Genomic DNA, 23,284 nt, shown 5'->3' with positions numbered 1-23,284 from the left:
TTTGTTAGTGCATTAACGATAAATACGTTATTGTTTATGTGTCATAGTTATGTGATTTCTTAGTACTGAAGTATTTCTTATTCGAAAGAAGATTTAGAGTTATATTTCAAAAAAATTGTGTTAAATAATGGAAGAATGAATATATTTGTAAACAATATTTATTTAGTAAAAAAAAACAAGTTATTTTCACTTACAATTATAAAACTTTGTTTGTACTCTCAGCAGCGGTTGACTATCCGCCGATTTTGATTTGAACAATTTTTATTTGCTTAAACCTATAATTATTATTATTATTTACATTATTGCAAAAATATGGCGAACCAGTGATGACTAGTTTAATTTAGAAGTAGTTATCACATTCTTTGAATATCTTTGGACAATATTCGCGTGCGTACTCTGTGTACGGCGCTTGCGAATTCTTAGAGATTAACTCTTGCTCGCTGTGCTTGTTCCAAACGTGCAGCACATACGAGTCTTTGGTTAATTTACTTACTTCCGACGATTTATTTGGCTCGAAATACATCTTCCAGTCCCCCCACGGAATGGGGTAAAACATGTAGGGGGGATAAACGGTGAAATTACCGCACGCCTTCTGCACCATGTCCTTTCCTAATTGAACGTTGCACAACTTCCTCAGTAGCCTGAAAAAATATCAGAGTCAACAAATATGTTGATCTATTTTTGGAGTTGAGCTTACCTTGTAATAACACCTGGCCCATTCTCACCCCAAGAATGCCGATCGAAGTTATCCATCAAGTCGAATACGCAGTTCTTAGCGTGGTCGTGTCCAACGCCCGTATAATCCAAGCTCAGAACACCCGCAGCCACATTACGTATACTTTCGATGCCAGCATAATTCGGGCTCAAATTCTCCAGCGACTTAATGACAACTACATCCATATCCAAGTAGATTCCTCCGTATTTGTACAGAGTCAAATATCTTAGTATGTCGCTGGCATGGGATTGAGCGTAACTGCTTTTTGCCAGGTACCCGTTGCTGTAGATATTCTGAAGGGGAGTGTTTTTCGTATAATTTGCATAGTCCAGGTGGACGATCTTCAAGTTGGGATACTCTAAAAGCTTGAGAAGCATGCGGTCGCTTTGGCTGCCTTCAGATTTTAAATCGCCGGATGATGAGAAGCTTAAGTAGACATCGAGATTCGGATTCAATCGAGCCGCTGATTCCACAGCACACGCTTGCCGCGGAAGTATTGTGATTTTCCCATTTTCAGCAGATCTGCAAGAAGTTTCGTGCAGGAAAATCGACTTTCCTTTCCTGACATCCATGTCCGTGAGTTTCGGCAGATTAGAGTCGCCTCCTTCATAGCAGTAAATGCTCTTCTCCGGGTGCATGTAATAATAAATCTGCGTTCCAATATCATTGACTGTACGATTAATATCATCGAACAGCAACGCCGTCAATATAAGCGATGTCACTATTGCGAACACGCTCTTAAAGTGAATTCGCATATTTTCTGTAAGGACAAAACAAAAAATGAATAAAATTTCATTGTTTAAGTAAACATAAGTTTTGTGTTTACACAATAAATATCAGCACGTCAACTTTATACACCGCAAAAACATTTTGAGTTACATAATTGGAATAATAGTCGAGTTCTATTTTTAAGAGAACGAACGAATTTAGTGGTCGTGCAGTGTCGTCGTCCGGTTTAAAAACGTATTAATGTGAATTAGCTACCTTCTGTAAATGTCCACAGTGATGTTTACATAACGATGTCTCCTCAGCAATGCAAAATTCAGGAAGCCAGGAAGGTTATATTTGTATACATGTTGGAACTGTTGGAAAACAGTGTATGTTCTTCGTGGACTGTGTGTTATTGATTCGTATTAAAAAGCGCGCACATGCGCCAGTTGCTGTGTTTGGATTCTGTCCTCACTTACATAATGCGCCGGCTCGTACCCTCGCTTATTTATCAATTAAATATTGTTTATTGAGACTTTTGAAAGAAACGTATACAATTTAATGTAGAAAAATATATACGTTTATTTATCAAAGTGATAACTACATTAAGAACCAAAAGAAAAACGGAAATACAAAAAAAACTCTATATTATACGTAAGATAAAAAAATAATTGTTATCGTATGGCTTGACGCTGGAAGAGATTTGACGTGACTTTCCGGGCATATACTGCGTTGGTCCGTGCAGATAAATAGAAGCAGAGCAACAGTTTATATATCATGTTGTAGATGGAATATACCCATCGGAGGATTGTTAGCACCGGGAGACCGATCACCACCATCACGATGATGCTGAGCACGGTGACGCTCATAGATGCACATCGGAAGATCATGTGCACCAGGTAGAGGAACACGAAGAACGGACTCAGCAGAGTCGCTACCAACCCCATGACTATCATCTGCATGTTGCTATCCTCCGCCTCCTCCGTTCGCAGCATTTTCGCGGCAATCTTCTGGCAATTCTTCACTTTGAACGGTGCTCAATGATAGTGATGATGATTCAGATTACTATTACTGAGCTTACATACTGGTGGCATCGATAATTACGGCGGTACTCATTATTGAGATCGTTTTTATTCTATTATTGGAAGGACACGGGAATTTCAACTGAAAGAAAAAAATATACATAAACGTCACTGAGAATTTAATTGGCAATAATGGTGGACAGACTGCTACAATAATAATTGTAATATTTTTTGAAATCTTCTAATAGGATGAAATAAATAAATAATTGTAAACATTCAAACTATCAATTGACCATTGGATAGACAAAAGTATCCAATGAATCATAGTAAATAACAAAATCTGATATAATAATTTTTATGTAACATTTAATAAAATGCAATATCAGCTTAAATAATGGTAGATAATCATGATACAAATATGGATGTATATAAATATATCATGACATATCATTGTTGTAAAGAATAATCAAGACAAAACATACATTTTTGTGTTTAAAAGACAATACCTATGTTCTCCAATTATTCCTAAATACATATGATTTCTAGTATTATCAACATATGATTTTTGCTATTAAAGAATACAGTATTAAAGTAATCAGAATCTTTTGAAATATTGCTAGTACACGGTTGTAAAGATTTTGATAGTCACAGGTGCAAGAAGCGGTCATGCGTGTCGCGTCCAAAGTTTGAAACTTTGGCGCTAGTATCATTTGAGCGCTACAAAATGGCAGCCGTTTGCTGTCACTGTGGATTGTTTTTGTGAGAGTTCGTTTTGTTGTTGTTACGCTATATTTTTTTTTGGTTACGAGAATTGGACTGCATTCTTCGTTCCACCAGTTCCGATGATTTCGAATAAGCCTGGTGCCCACATGGAAGCATGCTAAAGGAAACGGTGTACACCATGGGCACCGCGACACACATCGACACGTTCAACATCGGTAAGCAATGGACCAAACATCAGCTGTTTCCATCGATGCAAAGCACCGTTTGTTTACAAAACATAGCCCCTTTAATTCCTAACATCTAGTAAACAAGAGCATATACGTATCTCGGAAACCGTCCACGATCCCAGTAGAAAGGATGCTATTATCCTATTTTGGATACAAACTGTTTGAGGTTATGGCACTTGAATTTACTGTTATTATTAGTTTCCTTTTTTAATTGGACCATATATGTCCTTCCACTAACTACCTATTATCCAATTCATTAATTCACACACATATATATTCCATTTTGTTATTATTATGTCATGAATTGTACATGCTATGAATAGTAACAAGCAATATAATAATATTATAATTAGCCTACCCAATCATTTCCAGCAAAGAAAAACGGTAATAATATGTAACTGGAGACAATTATGCTTTACTGTTGATGATAAATGAAAATTCTTATAAGAAACACAGTTAATGATATTTTTTTATTTGTAGAACTTACTCAAGAGCAGCAAAAAATCTTGATTGACATAAGGAGGAGGAAAACAGAATTGCTATTGGAAATTCAGGTGAGAAACTACAGGATTTGTTGACAATTGAAACATACATTATTGCATTGATAAGATTATGTGCATTTAAATTAGATTGAATGTATTATTATCATGGAGTGTATTGTTGACATAATATGATTATAGATTTTTTACTTGTTATGTCTCGTTTCTATAAAAATATGTTGCAAAAAAGTAGTGCAGTTAAGCATTTTATCTGTTTAGCTAACTCTTTGAACTGTTTATACTATATTACACGAGTGCTATGTTGGTTGTCTACCTCGAATTTGCTATGAAGATCGATAGTAGGGGGTTCCCCAGATAGTATGAGCATTTAATACTCACGTGTTTGATTGATGCAGAGGATCCTGTTTTATTTTCTCGTATATCAAGTCTGGAGTTTATTTTATGGCGTTGTATAAGTTCAAGCCATAAATCACTTTATAGAGTGCACTTGGAGAGTAAATTATGGTCCACACTATGTTGTCCTTTTCTAATATCTAAGATTGTAAATCTGGAAGGGAATAAATCGTCCAGTTCACGTTCCACGGCTGACCGCAACTGTTGATGATTTAACACCTTTTACACTTTTAATACTCTGATAAAATAGTGACTAAAGTCGTAAATTAGTCATTGGGTGCGCTCTTGCTTACCATCAAATAGGAAATTTATGTTTAAAAATTGATAGAGTTAAGCAGTACGCGAAACTCGGATGGTTGATATTTGTCTGATATCACACAGACTAACACTTGGCAGCAAAGGTAGGTACTACCTCTAGTTTGTAGCAGACTATAAATAATTACTTCCGCCAATATTTACATAGGTTAATTGAATTCAGGAAACCGTGATTAAACAGTCACCATTCTTTACTTATGGAATTTTCGAAGAATACAGGTAAACGTCGTTTTACGCCGGGGTTACGTTCCTACAAAAGCCGTCGGAAATCGAATCGGCGTAAAATGAACCCATATTTACAGTGAGGTAACTATAAGGTAAAATCAGCAATTAATAAGCGTTATTATGAATTGGCGCAAAATGACGCTTAAATTTTCGGTTAAATGAGTATTGTTTCCAATTTCCGATTTTTTTATTAAAAAAAAATTGTACTAAATTTTAAACTAATATATTAAAAGTATTACATAAAGGTACACAAATTTCTTTATAAATAATATTATGAAAGAAATAATTAGTAAATGAAACAAAGTAACTGAATATGTTTCCGCATGAAGTGGTATAATATGAAAATGGAGATGCTGCAAAAATCACATTCGTAATCCTTGCAGTAGTATTTTTCCCGTTTCGTGTGCCCAGAGGAATCTCCGACGGGAATGCATTACGCAAATAGCGTATTTCATGTTTCCTTAATAAATGCACATAGTTATGTAAACGTGTATGAATCTGCAGGGAACGAAACGAATTTTACTATCGCGTTGAGTGATTAATTTCATATAATATTAATAAATGTATAATTCATTACATGCGATTCGCGCTTCAATTGTGCCGCACACTTTGGACAATAGGCTTTTGTGTATTCGATTTACATATTGAATGAAATTTGAAATATTAAAAAAAAAACAACAATTGATTCGAATTTAATAATATAAATTAATCCAAATCGTGCAGTATTTTACAATGTGAAGCTTCAAATCGAATGAAAATATTATTGGTTGATATGTTAACGGTATATCATGCATTGCTCATAAATTGTGATAAGAGGGAGATTGAACATTTGCAATGTCAAATATTAATAGATACGTTAGGATAAGTGCATAGGAAATATTAAATATTTACCATTGTGCTATCTTTTGTAGCAGACATGAAAATTCAAGATTATGGTGTAGACAATGTGTATTTGATGTTATAAATTGGTGTGTACGTAGTAATACTGAGCAGTTGTCTAAAATGGCTCGTTCTGCGGAAATATGTAGCGGAAGATGGAGACCATCAGTCAAGTTTAATATGGTAATTTGCAGACAAATGTGCGCTGCTTCTCGACAGCGCATCTATGTATTTTTCATATGCCATGGATTATAATGGTTTTGGAACGTTATTCTATTATAATGAGGCATGTTTATTAACGTTTTTTCCACCGAAAAATTAACGATGGACGTTGGCATAATTTCCGTGCACGATAGCAATTAGTGACGATTACTTAGTTGTTAGTATAAAAATATCGTTGCGTTGTTAGCAATACAGCAGCTGTAATATTTATGTTAATGAAGAATTTTGTTTTTCCTACTGAGAAAAAATTGCACTTCCTTGTGTAATGGCTAAATTTAGGAATGAATGGAAACGTTGATGTGCAAATTGAATAATTCGATAGATTAGTTTTGCGCCTTTGTTTACTTGGTCACCGGAAGGTAATTAATATGCGCTGGGGTGTAGTACAGTGCGCAGCGGGGCGTCGCGACGCCGCGTGTACAGGGGTAATAACCCCTGGTCGGGGTGCGGCCGGCGCGTGTCCCCACATTAAAATTTACCTCATCTGCAGCATAAAATGTTATATTCATACGTTTCACGAAGTGTTATTAAATTACCACTGCAACAACAACAGACCTAAAAAATAGAAACGAGGTTGACAATGAAACAGAGCTGTGTCCGAAACAGAGCTTGAAGTAATAATAGTTGCTAATGAATTACATGCATGTGAAAAGAAAATATAAATGAACAGAAGAGAAGTGTGTTGCGTTCCCATTTTCATATTTCCATTCTTTTTCTTCTGCACATTTTCGCATCGGAAAACAATTTATCCAACATCTTCCCATGCGCCCGTTCCGCTCCCATAGCTCCAAGTCGGCCTGTGCCCATGTGTCGGTTTATTTACAAATTTCCCAAATCCCGAACAATCCCGGACATTGTTTATTCAACTGACTTCCCGTCGCCGATTAGAAAACAAGCATGGTTCGCTCAGATTAAGGTCGTGTTATCTTTAGCAACTTCCGCAAGTCGATAGGCAGCAATCCATTGTTCTGTAGACGATTTCAGTTTAACTTTTTGATTATTTATTTGTTTCTACTTGAATCTACGAGCAATCAAGTTCAGTAACGGTTATTTCCACGGCACGTGGGGTTGCTCATTGTGTTTACATTCTAATGGGGGTGGCTCGCATGCTGTCTGTCACCCTGCAGTTCAACGGCACCCCAAAAATCATTCAACTAGACACGTACATAATTGAATACACGGCGCTAGTATTCATTGTAATCCATTTTAACCTATTGTATATCAACATATCAGAATAAAGTCAGAGCATTTCAGATCTTACATGTTATGTTGTTGACATTAAGCAAATAAAGTAACGTTTTAAAAAAGTGCGTAATCTAAGTCGTATTAGTTCATAGATACCACCTTTGTGCTGATCCACTGCTATCACAGTCTCACGTGATAAACATCTTCATCCCAGCTACTTCCGTTACATTATTCAAACAGTTCCATCCATATATAACCAATGGGTCTATATCGCAAGACCGACAACCGAAAGACCGTCTATTGAAATCCCGACGTTCGAAATCCCGGCTGTATTTAAATCCCAACGCTTGAAATCCCGACTATGTCAAAATCTCGACTATATCGAAATCCCGACTACCATAAAAATGTTATTGTAGAAATTTATAATAATAAAAGACACTGTCGGGATTTCGATCGTCGGGATTTCGGTTGTCGGGCTTGCGATTGCCACCGATACCAATAATAAATATAGTAGCACTATACTAAATTTATTCTATATATTAATGATTGTTATTCGTTATTTATTAGCTAAGATTGGTATATAAATAAAATATAAGATTAAGAAATATGTTTGAATTAAAAGACAAAAATAGTGTATTAAATAAATTTAAATCACCCTCCGCAAACGAAAGACCCCTCCTCGTATGAATTATATAACAGATTAACAAGATCATTGTATGAAGGGCGTTGATGCTATTATACGTTTCAAAAGAATGAACATTTTATGAAAAATGATCAAAAAATATTCCCAAAGTCATTCTATTTTTTTCTATTAAATAATTAAGAAGTCGTCTACTTAAATTGCATTTATATTTTTTTCAAAATCACAACTTCATGTATAACTAGTATTTCTTATGAATATATTAGTATCATAGAATTATACTTAATTTTACATGAGAAAATTAAAAAATCATTAAATATATACTTGAGGTATCTTTTTTCTATTAAATAATTTGTGAGATCTTCGAGTAAAGGTAGAAAGTAGCAATTAACAAACTACCTAAAATTCCGAATACATTAGAGTTTTTAGAATTTGAAGAAACGAACTCTGTGCAAATCTATTTAAATTTGTCTAAATATTATTGTTATTCAATATTTAGACAACATTGTTTATTGATTTTAAATCTGTAAGTAGGACTTCGGTAATTGGAAAAAGTGCGTGCAAGATATTTGCGAAACGCATTATCCTTTTTCAATGCTAGTTGGTAAAATGGTAAACACATTTCGAAGGAAGGACGTGTCAAATGCAACGTTTCGTATGCAGGTCATTACAAAGCAATGAAGGATCGAGGAAAAGAATAAAAACCAATATGTTTTGTAAAAGAGATTAAAACTTATTAAAACAAATATGTTTATTAATTTCAATTAAAAACATTTTTTATTTCTTTTCCTTTGTCACGTCGTCTACTCTTATCTATAACTTTTCTTGCAGCTTTTAAAAACTCATTAAATGTTACACGCGAATTCTGTCGTTGTCTATTAACTAAAAGTTTCGTTTTTAATTAAGCTTTTGTAGAACGGACGAAAAAATGTTGGTTGGTTTTTGAAGAAAGTTGCTGAAAATCTAAAACGTGAGAGTTTTGGGAACATTATTATGTACGAGGAATGCGCTTTACAGCATTTTCCACGGTCTGCAACGTTCTTTTTAACGGTACGAAACTGCAGGATCTTTCAACCGAAAGTTGTTGTTACATTTATAAATTATAATCGAAAAAGATTTTGAGTTATCGTCTTTTTATCGTACAACAAAGGGGTATTGGCCTTTACATGTTATTCTCGAAAGATAAGATAATATGTGTATTGATCGTTACGTACTGTTTCGCCAAAATCATCATGAAATCAATGAATATTATTGATATTTCTCCAAAGAAATCGTTTTATAATCAAATTAGAAAACAGACTTTATTAATTACATTTTAAAATTGAACTTTTGAAAAATTATGGACAAAATTCCATCATGCATAAAAGTTTAACACAATGAATCTAGTGGTCATATTTCTTTCTTATTATTTTTTTATCTTAATGAATTACGACAAAAGGAAGAAATCTGAATAATGAAATATAATTACTAATTTAAATAAATAAAATAAATTAGTTAATTATCTGATTCGGAGAACATTTATACTTTTTGGATTATAGCAATTAAAGTGAAAGATAAGTACAGCAAATTGTATTGCAACAAACAAATCGACAAGAAAAATCTGTTTCTGATCACGTTCGTGTGGTCAAAAATATTATTGGCGTTTCAGACATGTTTTTGTACAGCGTAAATCCGCGTTAAACTCCAAAGTTCACATAAATGTTTATGCATTTACAACAAGGTTCGTTCGATATTCACTATTTGCTATTCCGATAATAAAACGTCTGCTTCAATTTAAATACAAAGGATCGTCGCTCGAGGCAAACGATTCTGTTTTGTCAATGTTTTCAACAAGAATAATTAAATAAATTTCAATTTGTAAAACTAAGGTTACTGGTGCGTTTATTAATCTTCGAGGCTTTGATCCATCATCTTCTTATAGCTTGAATTAATCGAGTAATATTTGATGGAAAATTTTCGTGTGTTAATTTCGGAACCAGTTTCCAGTGTATATCTTCTCTTTTGCGCAAGAGGGTAGTCCTCATCCCCTTGTACCACACGGTTGTAGGTAGTCACGCTTGTGAATCTATTGGTGGGGAGTAGGAGTTGTGGCTGCAAACAGGCGCGGGACTTCCATTCATGCTCAGTAGTCTGCCAGAGTCGCAGTGATAGTGCAGTCAGTGAATGTCACACGGATGTGCCAAAACTTCGAGTGATTTCGTGCATCGTTTTGAATTGGATTAACGTCAAATATTGTTTTTTTTGTTGTTGTTATTGTTGCGGTAAACCACACACGGAATAGCCACTAGCTGATTTCAGGTAACAATTTTCATCGAATAAAATTTAGTTCTGCACAACACACAATCTCAATTCAATCCAATTAGTGCCACTTTAATCGGATTACCATTTCGAGTGGACTTTTTGCATTGATGCGCTTCTTCAAAACTTCGAGCGTGCAACAAAACAAGTTATTTCCTTGTATCAATCGCCTTTGTTAGTGATTGATGAAGTCCCGTCTAGATGATAAGGTCTTCCGATTACTGTACTTTTAAATTCAAGTTATTGTTTTGGTCCAATGTTTATCTGGAAATATTATTTAAAAAAAAAAACGTATTCTATCCGCTAATGGGATTATTTTTAGACGTCCCGGCTATAGTAACAAAGTGACATTCCAATTCACGTAATACTATTGTAAAAATATCATCGATTTGCATGTTTGCGCAATCATGTTTTTTTTTCATTTGTCCTTGCCAAAAGAGATAATGATTGAATCGCAGTAACTTAGAAACTAAAGTAACAAGAGGCTTGTATTGAGAAGACCTTATCATCGTATTTTCTGTTGGCGCTAACTGGTTTAAATTGGATTTGGTGTTTGCTCCTTACAGAGTGTATAGATAGGATTGAGATGAGTATAGAGAGATAGAGAGAGAAAGAGAGGTATTGCAAATAAGTGTAATTTGGCGCCCCCGTTTTTATTTATTTACACGCTCCAAGTGGCATAGACAATTCAAACAGCTTCGACGCCTCGTGGCGCTTACGTAATAGCAATGTTTATCAATCGATGCGTGTGTTTATTGTACACAATTTGCCAATCCGCCATCGTCCTGCATTCTAATGTAGTAACCCTGCAGTCAAATATAAAAAAAAAGGTCACATTTGTCCTCGCTCCTGTTCATCATCCACCGATTCCAATGAACAACGCACAGTGGTGAATGGGTGCTTCCATTCAATAGTTGATTGGTCTATCATCCTGTGCGGGCGCCAAGATCCCAATTCATATTTTAAATGGATGAATCACACGTGGAATGGATGGATGGATACATTCTCGAGACGTGAGAATTCCATCTTTGTCGTTAACAATGGCATCAGTAATTGCTTTCCGCTACGTCGACATCTCGGACATTGTAAAAATACGTCTATATTAGTACCAAGCTTTATTATATAAATCAGTTCAATTAGCAAGTTCCACCTTAATGTATTATAAATATAATATGAAATGAACGAAACTCGGTTTCTGTCACGTCTAAATTTAGTTTAAAGTCGTACTGCTGCCGGATAAATAAATATTTAAGTTCAGAACTTTTAAACTAGTTTCAAAGGTCTCTGTAATAAGTCACCGACGTATTCCCGTTTCGTATTTCAATGAAGTTAAGGACAATTCCAACTTTTCTCTACGCGAAAATTTCATTGTTTGAAACAGTAACAATCGATGAAGAGTCTTATTAAATCGTTTATTTTCTATGTAAAATGAATGTGGTTTAAACAGTGTAATCTCCGGTATAAAGTTTCCTGGAAATTTAATGTTTACCTTCATAAAAATTAATCGAATTTTTCAAGCCGCAAGATGACGCGATATTAATATAGTTCGTGTTTGAAACAGTAGTAATCGATATACTTTATAAAAGACTGCGTAAACATAATTATGTATGTATAAAAAAAAAGTGGATATTAAATTAGTTTCAGAGCTTCAATATTTAGTATAAAGTTTCTATAAACTATTCCAACTTGCCACAAATCTTAAAGTTTAATATTTTGTCAATAAAAGATTGTATAACTAAATCAAATATTTATTTTCCAAGAATACTAAAGATGGTCGTTACAGCGCTTTACTTAATAATTATGGAATTACATGAATGTGCGTGTTTTATCGCAGCTGCTGTATATGATTGATTTGTTCGTAGTTGTTTCTTGTAAAGCGCTATAAATGATTACCAGACTAATTAATTTAATCAAACCGGATGTCTGGTTTCTGCAGTAACCAGTCTTATAAATAATATTATTTTTGTTTCTTTTCGACTGAGTAAAAAAGCAGACAGAATTCTATCGAGTCACCGATAGAATTCAGTCTGGCACGGAAATTAAACGTTTTGAAAAAGAGATTCAAAAAGTTTCAGCGAAAATTTAGCAATCAAAGAGGAGTCGAAATAGCAAGCAAGCACAATGGGTCTCCGAAATTTGGATTGATTCGATTACATTTTGCGTTTTGGTGTGCGAGGATGCATTTGATTTGATATCCCTTCGGAGAGAGTTACCTGTGGCTTCGTTTTCGTGGGTGGCGGTGGTGCTGCTGGGTATTGATTTGAAATTGAGTTAACTCAATCCAATTTGGTTCCACGTCAATATCTCCCAGTACAACGTTTTTCCATCCAATGCATATACCACGCCACACTCTTTGCTACATTTTTTTTTCCTTTTAGAAGAGAAAACAAAAGCGTTTGATGAATTTCGTTGGAAATATAGCTAATGAAAAATGTAATCAAATTAATTATAAAACGATTTTAATATGGTTATTTGTTGTTTGACAACTTCGGTACACTTTGCGAACTCAAATAGAACGAACTTCAGTGAAGTAACAATACGCTTTCATACACTATACACACGGATGAAAGACCTCGAGCTTGAGTTGAGACAAATACTACAACTATTCATTAACGTCCTAATTATATTATATAACATGTTATATGCTCCTTATTATAAATGTCGGTTACAATATAACTTACCACAGAAACACGAACCGTGACCACAATTTGAAATTAAACATTTTGACGTTCTGATTCTTTTAAATTAATTGAATGCGGAACGGCAGTAAGCTTCAAACGTATTAATTATTTAGATATTAAAGAGGATTCCAATCAAATATTTGTAACTAAGTTAATTACTCATCATTTAATTAATGGAATGTCTAGTTAAGCTCGTGTGTCACGTTTGCGAGTTTAATGGGATTCCGAAATAATTGAATATTTTGCAAAATATTGATGTCGTCCCGAACTCACGGAAATCCCGGGAAAAAAAACTCATTTGCGTTCAACGTTCTATTTTTTTTGTGCCTTTCAGCTTTCTTCGGCTCGAAATCTTTGGACGATGAATAACATGGCTTGTTCGCTGCGGCCACTTCCTTTTCCCAGAAAAATTGATGACTTACAATTTGTAATTGTCTTCTTGAGTGCAGATGTAGCACGCTTCTTCGTCTCTGCACTCATCCACTTCAATTATTAATGCTGTATCTTAATAAGAGATCGTGCTTCTCCTGCTGGTCGTCTTTTTATATTTCAAGTAATTATAGTAAAAATAGATTGTGAACTTTTTTTTTTTGGATGTGTAAGTTTTCTATTTTCGTACATGAATAATTCATGTTTTACTAATTTGGGTGCATGATCATGATCGAAGCACCTGCTCTTTTTTATGTGTTAAATTTCAATAGATTTCATTAAGCGGAGGAGAAACGGGTTCTGTGCATATATGCAGGCCAGGGTTACATGACTTCATTGAAATTGTTATTAATAAATATAATTTTAGAAGATGTTATGTCATGCTTCGCGCGAGGAATTAGAAAATCGTAAATACACTGTTTTACTTGTGAGAGACTCCTCCGCGAAACAATGAACAATGCAAAGTTCAAGAGCAGATTTTTATTAATTTATTTTTAAATTCTTAATTACTTCTCCGAGGAAATGTACAATGCACGCAAATGATAAAAATCTGTTTGACGTAAGTTTCTTGAGGTCCTCTGTTTCCCTCGCTTTTCAGGCGGATTCGAATTGTCCGAGCCGGAAGTATCTTTAATTGCTTCGAGAGGAAATAATGTTGCGTGACAGAAGACTCGGCGTGCGCCCTAATTGCGTAATAAATAAAAGGGCTTTAATTAACAGAGGCAGTGGTGTAAATACGTTTTCGACTTGAAGTCCTTATTATGTTTCGAGATTTATGGCGTTTAAAAATATGTTATTATTTTCGCGCTTGTTTCGTATGACCGGTGTTGTTAGGTATGCGACCTTGCAACGTGAAGCCGAGCTTACAAAACACGAGAATTGCAAACCTTTCGAATGCAATGCGTGTGTCTCGTTCGAAATGGTAAAATGTGCTGCTGCTGCAGCAAAATCCTGCACAACCATCAGTGCAGCGCGCTCGCATTCCCTTTTGGATTCCTTATTGCTGGAGAGAGATTCTCGAGTGAATGTTATTTATGTGATAGGTCCTCTTCTTGGTGATGGGATGCAGACATCTGCCCACAGAATGCAGATGCCTGCAGCCACTCACCAACCTGTCGCTCGGGTTCCCTTTTCTTTATAAATTTTGTTTGCCCAGACGCATCTGCATTTGAACTGAACTTCGTTTGGTCGAGGAAAATGATTCAATTGAGCCATTGTATTCGACGCGTGAGATGCAGGAAACGACCTCCAGGTGAACTCGATAACCTTGCAATGTCGAGATCCTCTTCCTCCTTCCTCCGAGCACGTTGCCTTGCATACTTTGCGCGTCACCGCAAAGAAAATCCGCAGTCCGGAATCTATAAATGGGTGCCGCACTCCAAAACTCGGCCATCCGAAACCCATCATCTACGAAAATAGTCCCATCACCACTTCCGAAACGAACAAACATCCATTATCAATCCTTGATAATAGCAAGTCCCATTCATCATCATCATCATATATTATTATTATTTTGCATTATTATTATTCTATTTTAAATGAGTAATCATTGCACTGTTAGTCACATTACTTGGGAATCACATGTTTTAATTTTGATTTAATTATCGCTTTATGTAACTTCTATTATCTGGAAACTAACCTCGATGATTTATTACATGAAAATGTGAATTATTTTAAAAAGTCATCGCGGTTTAGCAAATACCAACAATAATAGATAGATAATAATTATTGTTATTGTTTGTTAAACTAAACTATAAGTCACGTACATGAAAAGAACTTTAAATAGCTGATATTTAATTTGATACCGAACTGGATCAAATGTTTAAGAAGAAAAAGGCATGTGAAGAAGCAGTAAAGGAAATATGTGTTTTAAACATGTATTTCCGCTGGAAATAAAAATACAACAAAAAGAAATATAAGAGAAGCAGAGAAAAAGTAGGAGCACATTAACAGTCCATATAAAATGCAGTGTGAAAGCAATGATAAAATAGGTTTCTCTCAACCATTTAGCTTCGTTCTTGTTTCTCCTTTCCGCATTTTTATTTTATTTCCTTACCGCCAGCAAGCATAAATGAATATGCATGTGCTCTTTTATTTTATGTTTATTGCCCGGCTGGGAACGCGCGTACCATGTGAGTCATCCGAAATGTATGGATTGTTGCAAATTGCGCCCTAATGCATAATGGGTCCCATTGCTCATCCGATAACTTTGTTAAATGCTCATGTGAAAGGTCCCGAAGGTTACCGACCTCAACTTTGACCATTACCTCCTCCGCTTACGCACTTGCATTTTGAATACCATTCCTCTTCTCGATAGAGCGATACCAATTTACTAATTGACGTGGACGGATGATCCCTACAAGATTGCTCTCAGAAAGAGGAACATAATTATTTATGGCTCTTTGTATTGAGAGCTATGATGCAAGGGTTAGCTTAGGTTTTTTTTAATACGTGCAGGTGGATTCAACTTAAGCTTTTGTTCTGCAACGTTTCCCATTGTCGAGGTATATACATACAGCGGCAGTTATTCAGGTAGCTGAGACCCCCGAGCTGCTCAATACATAATTTAAATCCCAGAAAGACCAGATCTTCACTCTTGTTAGTTTCTTTTAGTATATTTTTTTTTCGCTTGCTGCAGGGGCCACCAAATCGAATGCCGTTTTCGAAATCCGAAAGAAAGTAAATTCCATGACAAGTTTTGTGGGATATTCCGAAAAAGATGTTTTTTTTTCTTGAAATATTTTAACATCCATTGTACACGATCGACTCTATTTTCAATTGCAACAGTGGACACGTCAGCGAAAAGAAAATCCATACTGTGTAGCATATACAATATGCATGGGCAGACTTTGTAACATGCTATATTTGTGACCAGTACTTTCCTTAATACTACTCGCATTGTTAGAAATCCATTGTTGTCTCTAAATTTATATCAGCTGATTTCAAATCAATTTTAAGAAGAAATATCTTCCGATTTCATTTACGGAGAATTCGATATATTTACGTTTCTTCGAATTAGTTTTAGGAAAATTTGAACTTTTCAATGTATTTAACTGTGATTGCTTTCTGAGTCATCTGACCAAACCGAAAATAACCCTGGAGAAGTCCCAATGCAAATATTTAGAAAGTACACTTTGATAAAGCAATTAGAAGATTGTGAATAACTGTCTCATTCGGATAATTGTAATGGGTTTCATTGAATATATTGTGAAAATACAGTAAAGCGTACTTGGGTTTCCAATGGAATTAGCGAGCGGTTATCTAATATCATCGGGGTATTTCAGGAACCATTATTTTTCACGCAACGCTCTCGGTATTAATAGATTCATGAAAACATTGCGCACGTCATGGAATTTTAATTACCGCCGTATTTATGTTCGGTTTGTTGCCGGGGCATTTTCGGGGTTGTATATCATGTTCTCATCGTATGCATACATTATGATGAATCGAATCCGACCTTGCCGTCGGCTAGGAATTCTTTGGAGCGTGCGGCCGTGAATTGTAAGAGTTGAATAAGCAAAGGAAGAAAAGAGCCAACGAAGTAGTTGTACCGGGTGTTTATTTTAATTAGTAATTAGCAGCCGGCGTTTAATATTCCGTGACCAAGAAATGGATCGTACATCATTGCTTCTGGCTGAACATACTGTTGGCCAACTTGTTTTTTTTTTGTGTTGATTGAAACTCGTTTAAGGAAATTGATGGTACGTTGAACACTTAAGCAGTTCTTCGTTAACATTAATTTTAATGAAAATTTTGTACAAATTTTACCATAATTAACATTTAATGATCATTTTTTGTAACAGTTTATCTTTTTGCAGAAACAGAAACTTTTAAGAAAATTGATGAAAAATGTTATTGGTAAATGTACGCATTTACCGAAGTATTTAGTGAATTTAAATTACAAAGATTTCATCAAATAATTAAAAATACTTACTAGTAGTTTGCAAATTTTACTTTTATGGAGATGCACATTCAATAGTCGACGTCGACTGGCAGATATTATTTATTGAACCTCATGATTTGTATACTTACTGTCATACTTTGTTTACATCTTCTTAGCTATGCGAAGTTATGTTTAAAGTATACCCAAACACTGCTCCTTCTCATTGCTTGTGTATTTGCACCAAGAAGCAATCGAATTCAACATTGAAGCATCTTTCCTGCGACTAATAAATCCTGAAGAATGTATTCCGGGTATTTAAACAACATAAGCCGAGCATTTCATTGGGAATATTTTACGCATAATATTAACCTTGTTTATCAACTTCCTTTGAACTTTGGGCCACGCATAAATACCACTACTACTGTATATACAGCATTCATTTCCGAACTCTAATGGCTACGATGAACACAGTCTTCGCATTCTTGCGTGCTTTTTCACTGAAATCATGCATGCCTCGAAATTACAAAAAAAAAAAAAACATATCCTATTAGCATTGCGTATGATGTTCCTGTGGCGCTATGCTGCTGTGTGGCGTCGCCGTTCGTTTGTATTCCCTCATCATTCCTCGAAGATGATTTTACTTGCAGATGGGTTTCACAGACGTGCGGTTTGCATGCCAATGCGACTCACATGTTGGATAAAAAAAAAAGAGAAAGAAGCTGAAACAATGCGGGAATTAATTATGACGAAAACTTAAAAAAAATACCTACGCGTTTTCGGAAGGAAAGTTTCTAAATCTACCGATCGAAGACGATTTGAGAGTTAGTCACATAAAATCACATGATTATCATAGTATAGTAATTGAAAGCGTATGTTATTATTTTATTTCTTACAAAATCTAATCTTGGATCAACCCCTTCTCAGCTGTGCGTTCTCACATGCTAAAAGTACGAACGCCTACGAATCCTCGTTAGTAGTAGACAGTCAGCCAGACTATTATTTTCACCTTGTAATCCAGTATTCAAATCCGCGACTGACGCAGATTTGCAGATAACAAGCGTTAAAGCGTATCAGATAGATAAAACACTCGTTTATATCTAACTAGCATTGTTTCTACGCAACATTTCTTTGACAATAATAGAAACAACACGTCCTTTAGCAATACTATAAAAATTTAAATACTTTTTAACAAAATATTATGAGCGAAATTCTAAAGATTTGTTGGGAATCGTGTACAATATAGTTTTAGTTGTAACAAATAATACCAGTAGACTTTGCTCCGATGGAAAATACCTAAACAAATACTACCCTTGTTGCAAATGCATTTGCATCACGGTAAAACGTTTGTTGTGTAATGTATGATTTACCTGCCAATGGATCGTGAGTAAATGCTCTCAAGGTCCTTGGGTTAGGGGATTTGGCGGAACCGGTTTTAAGGGCACATATTTCGCTGGTTTCTAGGGATAATCTTGTCCTCGGAAGGTGAGGCTGTTGTTGTGCGCGGATGAATGCGAATTTGGGTATGGCACTCGATGGTTTTGCGGATGGTTATTTATAAAATCCCTGACCCGTCCACCGTTCATTTTTCTGGCGACCGAAACACGGGCTCCGCCGATTCAGTTTGAGGCCGGAGCCGCCCGGTGCCGTGCGTTTGGTTTGTAGCAGTACCTCCGCCTCGTTCCAAAAACACCGTCGTCGATCGTCTCTCCTTCTACAACTTTGCCGTTTCACTCCACCTCCTCTTTCTTCTTTTACTTATTTTTTTGTATATTTTCCTCGTCGCCCGATTCTCCTGGGTCTCTGCCAAATGCCTAGTGTATGTGTGTGTTCCTGCAGCTAAAACAAAGTTAAAATGTGAGCTGAAAAATGTGCTTGACCTGGTCTCAGTTCCTGCGGTTGTTCCTAAGCTGCAATCAACAACAACACAGCGACGAACATGTTAGTAATTTAGTTATTAATTGTCTATATACCACTTCTGGCACGAACAAGCTACTTTAATTTAAGATGTTGTGTATTCGCGATGCGCCACTCTCTCTCTCTCTCTCTCATTCTCAACTCGTATCTCTCATTCCTAATATTCTCTGAGCTTTATGAAGAGGACAAACCTTCAAAAGGCCGAATTTTCTTCTTCTACAGATGATGAACCATGCAGTGGGAACTGGGCTAGAAGGATTTGCAGGTTTTCTCCGAATCAGTGAAGAAGAAACCATCAGAAAATGTGAATAGCTGCGAAGAAAAGTATCATCACGTCGGTGCCTTTATTCGTGTGATCCCAAACGGTGCCTTTAATTGAATCCATCTAGTCCGAATTGGAAGTGCAATCTTTGTTTATTATTACTTTCTTTGAAAAACAAGACTCGAGCAATTGTGATATATCCCAGAAGAGAATACTCTTCTAACCGAGCAAATCTAATCAAACGAGAGCAAAGGAACTGATCTGTCGAATTTGACGTTTGATCTTTTGAAATTATACATTCGGTTGCGAATTGTGCGGACGAGGATCTCGAATCATGCAGCACTACAATACCATCGGCAGGGAGAGGAAGGGCTCGATGACCACCGTCAGCAACTGGTTCTCGTCTTTGCGGCGGACACCAAAGAAGCCGAAGTCGCCTCCCAAGAATCTTTCATCGAAGAGCGACTGGGATCTATCACTTCACACCTACGCACAGCGATCGGTAATGGAATTATAATAGCGGACGAATATTAGCTAAATCATCCACCTGTCTATACGTTTCTCCCACGGCAATTAGTGCATGGGAACTACTATTAGTAGCGAGAGCGAGAGAGATGGGTCTCTTCATCTGGCTGCCAAAAAAATATGGTATAAATAGATGACCCTTGGGTGCAGTAAACCCGAGAGGATAAAAGTAGACAAAGGAAATGAGAGTAGTACCTGTAACAGGTAGTTTTTTTTTTTTCATCCTCATAGAAAACATGTGATTAGATGTAATCTAAACACACGAAACGGACGTCTAAGCCATGGAACAAAAATAGTGTTTTCTCAATGCTGTTTCCATGTGAAACAGATATTTGCACGTCGCTTTTGACGTCAATAAACACCTAACAATATTCCGATAAATTGATGCACTTTTTACGTGGCATCGGTATATTCCTCACCGTTCTTTCAATGTTTACCATTTCTTTTAACCATTTTGCGGATCGATACTTTGTGGAAAAAATAACCTCCTGATTATTTTTATCACAACAGAGTTTACAGATAAAGCTAGATTTCTCTCGCTCATACTATCTAAATCTACGTTAAACATTTAAATAGGATTAAATTATGTTTTTTTTATTGCTAACTCTGTTATTTAGTATTAGTATTTACACTATACAAGGTTATTTGGTATATTATTGGAACTTATAACTTTAGTAATTCGCAATGTACAATTCAAATTCGAAATTATACCATCAGTTTAACATGATTATGATGACCTTTTTTTTCTTCTTCTATAATCTCGGAGCAAGAAGGGCTTCATTTAAACTCAACGGATGTAATTTAGACCAATTAAAACATGAAAAAGAAATGGTTATGTTGGGCACTGTTGTGCTGTTCTTGTACCCCATAGCGATGAGTCACTCTGCGCTTATTTGCTGGGAATATAAAAGAAGCACTAAGATTTCGAGTATACAATCGCTTTAATTTATACTTTTTTTGTTTAAGATTTGCTACTGCAGCAGATAAATGGTAGCAATAACAACTGATAAGTTAATTTAATTTTGTTTTGATTATCTTCAATAATAACAAATACATGGGATTTCCAAAAAATATAAATGTTGTTTTCGATGTTAAGTTGTTATGTATATAATTATCTCAACATATTTATTTATAGCTATTACTTTCAGTTTAACAAATGTTTTAACAAATCTTATTGTTAAAAAAGTAAATTTCGGATACGAACGTTTTTTACTTAATTTTAATTTAATCGTGTTTTGTTCCATACTTTGTGAGAATTTCATGGGGATTATTAAAATACGGATGCCTTCATACACTGTATTCTGTGTATAGAAGATGAGAAGGTGGTATTGCTTTCAGTCATATTAAATGTCGCAAATTCAAAATATGTTTCTGTTTGTGAACATGTTCTGCGAATTGTGTGCGTCTGTATTCTGCTTCATTTTATTTTTTTTATGCGATCGTCGGACCGTTAAGTCGCCAGTTTCTCAGGGTATTTTTATTACTTCCACTTGGCATCAGAATCTGCGGAGCTAACCACCACCCGCCGCCGTCTTCAATCTCCTCCTCCTTTTCGCATATGTTTCTTACTTTTTTCTTCTTCGACCTTTTCTCGAGCGGCAAGGACGCAGCGAAACTGCGTCTTGGAGCAGTTATGCATTTCCCTTTTACGTGTCCATTCACTCTCAAACCTCATGCAGAACCTTCATTACAACATACTGCGTGAAAAATGCTTCAATTAAACATGCAACTTATTTCGAAATTCGCTCACGGCATTATAATTTCGCAACCGTCGTTCTTAATTAACTATATAATATGAACTCCATTCGTGTAATTAATGTTTTTTCTTTCTTTTACGTTATGATTGTAGCAATTGAAAGATGAGCTGTCAGAGGTTGTATCGGAAGTGGAGAGCCTGGAAAGCGGCGAGGATGGGAAGAGTCGCAGTAAAGCGAAAATGATGTCTATTGGGAGGAAGAAGTTCAACATGGACCCGAAAAAGGGGATTGAGTACCTGATCGAGAACGGATTGCTGCAGGAGACCCCTGAATCCGTGGCGCAGTTCCTGCATAAGGGCGAGGGCCTCAATAAAACAGCCATCGGGGATTACCTGGGCGAAAAGAACGATTTCAACGAGAACGTCTTGAAGGCGTTCGTTGAGCTACACGATTTCACCGATCTTATCCTAGTCCAGGCTTTGAGGTAATATTTCACGGCGAATTGTTTTTGATTTTACATCCCTTTTCTTGTATGTGCGTAGGCAATTCTTGTGGAGTTTTCGGCTGCCAGGGGAAGCGCAAAAAATCGATCGCATGATGGAATGTTTCGCAAAACGATACTGCGATTGTCAAGGGAATAATATCTTTGAGAATTCCGACACCTGCTACGTGCTTTCCTTCGCTATAATTATGCTGAACACAAGTTTGCATAATCCAAGCGTTAAAGACAAGCCAACTATAGAGCAATTCATAAAGATGAATCAAGGGATCAATAACGGACAAGATTTACCCAGGGAACTGCTAGTGGTACGTTGTTATTTAATTGTAATGTAAATCGTTGCTGATTTTCTTGTTTATTTCAGAGTTTGTATGATAGCATAAAGGCGGAACCCTTCAAGATACCCGAAGACGATGGTAACGATCTAATGCACACGTTCTTCAATCCGGACAAGGAGGGTTGGCTTTGGAAGCAGGGAGGACGCTATAAGAGTTGGAAACGACGGTGGTTCATACTGAACGACAATTGTTTGTACTATTTTGAATATACGACCGACAAGGAGCCAAGGGGGATCATCCCCCTGGAGAATATATCTGTGAGGGAGTGTACGGACAGACAGAAACAGCACTGTTTCGAGTTGTACGCGAGTGGTGGAGCCGAGTTCATAAAGGCTTGCAAGACTGATTCAGAAGGTAAAGTTGTGGAGGGCAAACATCAGGTGTACAGGATGAGTGCGAGCAGCGAGAACGAGAAAAATGATTGGATGCTGCGGCTGGGTCAGAGCATAAGCCATCATCCTTTTTACGATATGCTGGCAAACAGAAAACGTAAGGCCCAACACAACCACGCCAAAAATTGATTTATTTATTATCATATTAAAAATTCGATTGAAAATATTCCACTTGTATTATTTTTACTTTCTTTGTTGATGATTTGTATTTATTTGTATTTTTTTTTTTGTTTGTTTGTTTAAAACTAGTCCCCCATCCTCCCAAATCCACTCCAAAACTTGAAGCAACACACCTAAGTTTTTGACCAATATTTATATTAATTTATTAAACCAATTTGTTAATATATGAGAAATGAACTTTGTAAATATATAAAATGTTATGAGAATAATCCGATTGAATTTGAGATTATTTATATTATATAGCGTCACGAAAAAAAAAAACAAGGAAACAGGAAAAAAAAATGGAAATTCCTTACTATAACCTATTTTATAGTAATCGAATTCGTTTTTTTTTGTAAGCTAAATTTTACTTATTTGGATTATTTTATAGGTAATTTTGTTTCGTATGTACATATGGATTTTGTATATTTTTAGCCGACTCTAAGTGTAATA

The 23,284-nt window shown here is 35.8% G+C and overlaps 2 protein-coding genes across 5 annotated transcripts; one reads left to right on the top strand and one right to left on the bottom strand.

Moving 5' to 3' along the window:
• Positions 1 to 193: 193 nt before the first annotated feature.
• On the bottom strand, positions 194 to 1,831 carry LOC108558122 (lactosylceramide 4-alpha-galactosyltransferase-like). Its single transcript, XM_017914933.1, has 3 exons — positions 1,700 to 1,831; positions 698 to 1,475; positions 194 to 641 (listed from the first exon to the last, which is right to left on the bottom strand). Exons 2-3 carry the CDS (start codon positions 1,468 to 1,470, stop codon positions 341 to 343), a joined length of 1,074 nt encoding a protein of 357 aa, XP_017770422.1. The 5' UTR covers positions 1,471 to 1,475; positions 1,700 to 1,831; the 3' UTR covers positions 194 to 340.
• Positions 1,832 to 3,147: 1,316 nt separating this feature from the next.
• Positions 3,148 to 23,047, top strand: LOC108558120 (cytohesin-3). Of its 4 annotated transcripts, none has more exons than XM_017914930.1 (5): positions 3,148 to 3,383; positions 3,876 to 3,949; positions 21,596 to 21,927; positions 21,986 to 22,250; positions 22,307 to 23,046. In XM_017914930.1, the coding sequence occupies exons 1-5, from the start codon at positions 3,323 to 3,325 to the stop codon at positions 22,799 to 22,801; spliced, it is 1,227 nt and encodes a 408-aa protein (XP_017770419.1). In that variant the 5' UTR covers positions 3,148 to 3,322; the 3' UTR covers positions 22,802 to 23,046. The 4 variants fall into 4 exon arrangements, with proteins under 4 accessions (XP_017770419.1, XP_017770418.1, XP_017770421.1 ...); XM_017914929.1 differs by lacking the exons at positions 3,148 to 3,383; positions 3,876 to 3,949 and adding exons at positions 9,765 to 10,052; positions 19,182 to 19,723 and having other exon boundaries at positions 22,307 to 23,047; XM_017914932.1 differs by lacking the exons at positions 3,148 to 3,383; positions 3,876 to 3,949 and adding an exon at positions 9,788 to 10,052.
• The last annotated feature ends 237 nt before the right edge of the window (positions 23,048 to 23,284 follow it).

Source organism: Nicrophorus vespilloides, unplaced genomic scaffold (assembly GCF_001412225.1).
Source record: "Nicrophorus vespilloides isolate i.1.1-1 unplaced genomic scaffold, Nicve_v1.0, whole genome shotgun sequence".
Lineage (NCBI taxonomy): Eukaryota > Metazoa > Arthropoda > Insecta > Coleoptera > Silphidae > Nicrophorus > Nicrophorus vespilloides.
This window is presented reverse-complemented; position numbering and strand designations above follow the sequence as displayed.

What these genes read in the sequence shown, in the direction of transcription:
- LOC108558120 (XM_017914929.1), top strand. Translation starts at nt 19,556, where the DNA reads ATGCAGCACTACAATACCATCGGCAGGGAGAGGAAGGGCTCGATGACC. An exon ending in ACACCTACGCACAGCGATCG is followed by an intron (nt 19,724 to 21,595) that starts GTAATGGAATTA and finishes TTATGATTGTAG; the next exon opens with CAATTGAAAGATGAGCTGTC. An exon ending in ATCCTAGTCCAGGCTTTGAG is followed by an intron (nt 21,928 to 21,985) that starts GTAATATTTCAC and finishes GTATGTGCGTAG; the next exon opens with GCAATTCTTGTGGAGTTTTC.
- LOC108558122 (XM_017914933.1), bottom strand. Translation starts at nt 1,470, where the DNA reads ATGCGAATTCACTTTAAGAGCGTGTTCGCAATAGTGACATCGCTTATA. An exon ending in GGGCCAGGTGTTATTACAAG is followed by an intron (nt 642 to 697) that starts GTAAGCTCAACT and finishes ATATTTTTTCAG; the next exon opens with GCTACTGAGGAAGTTGTGCA.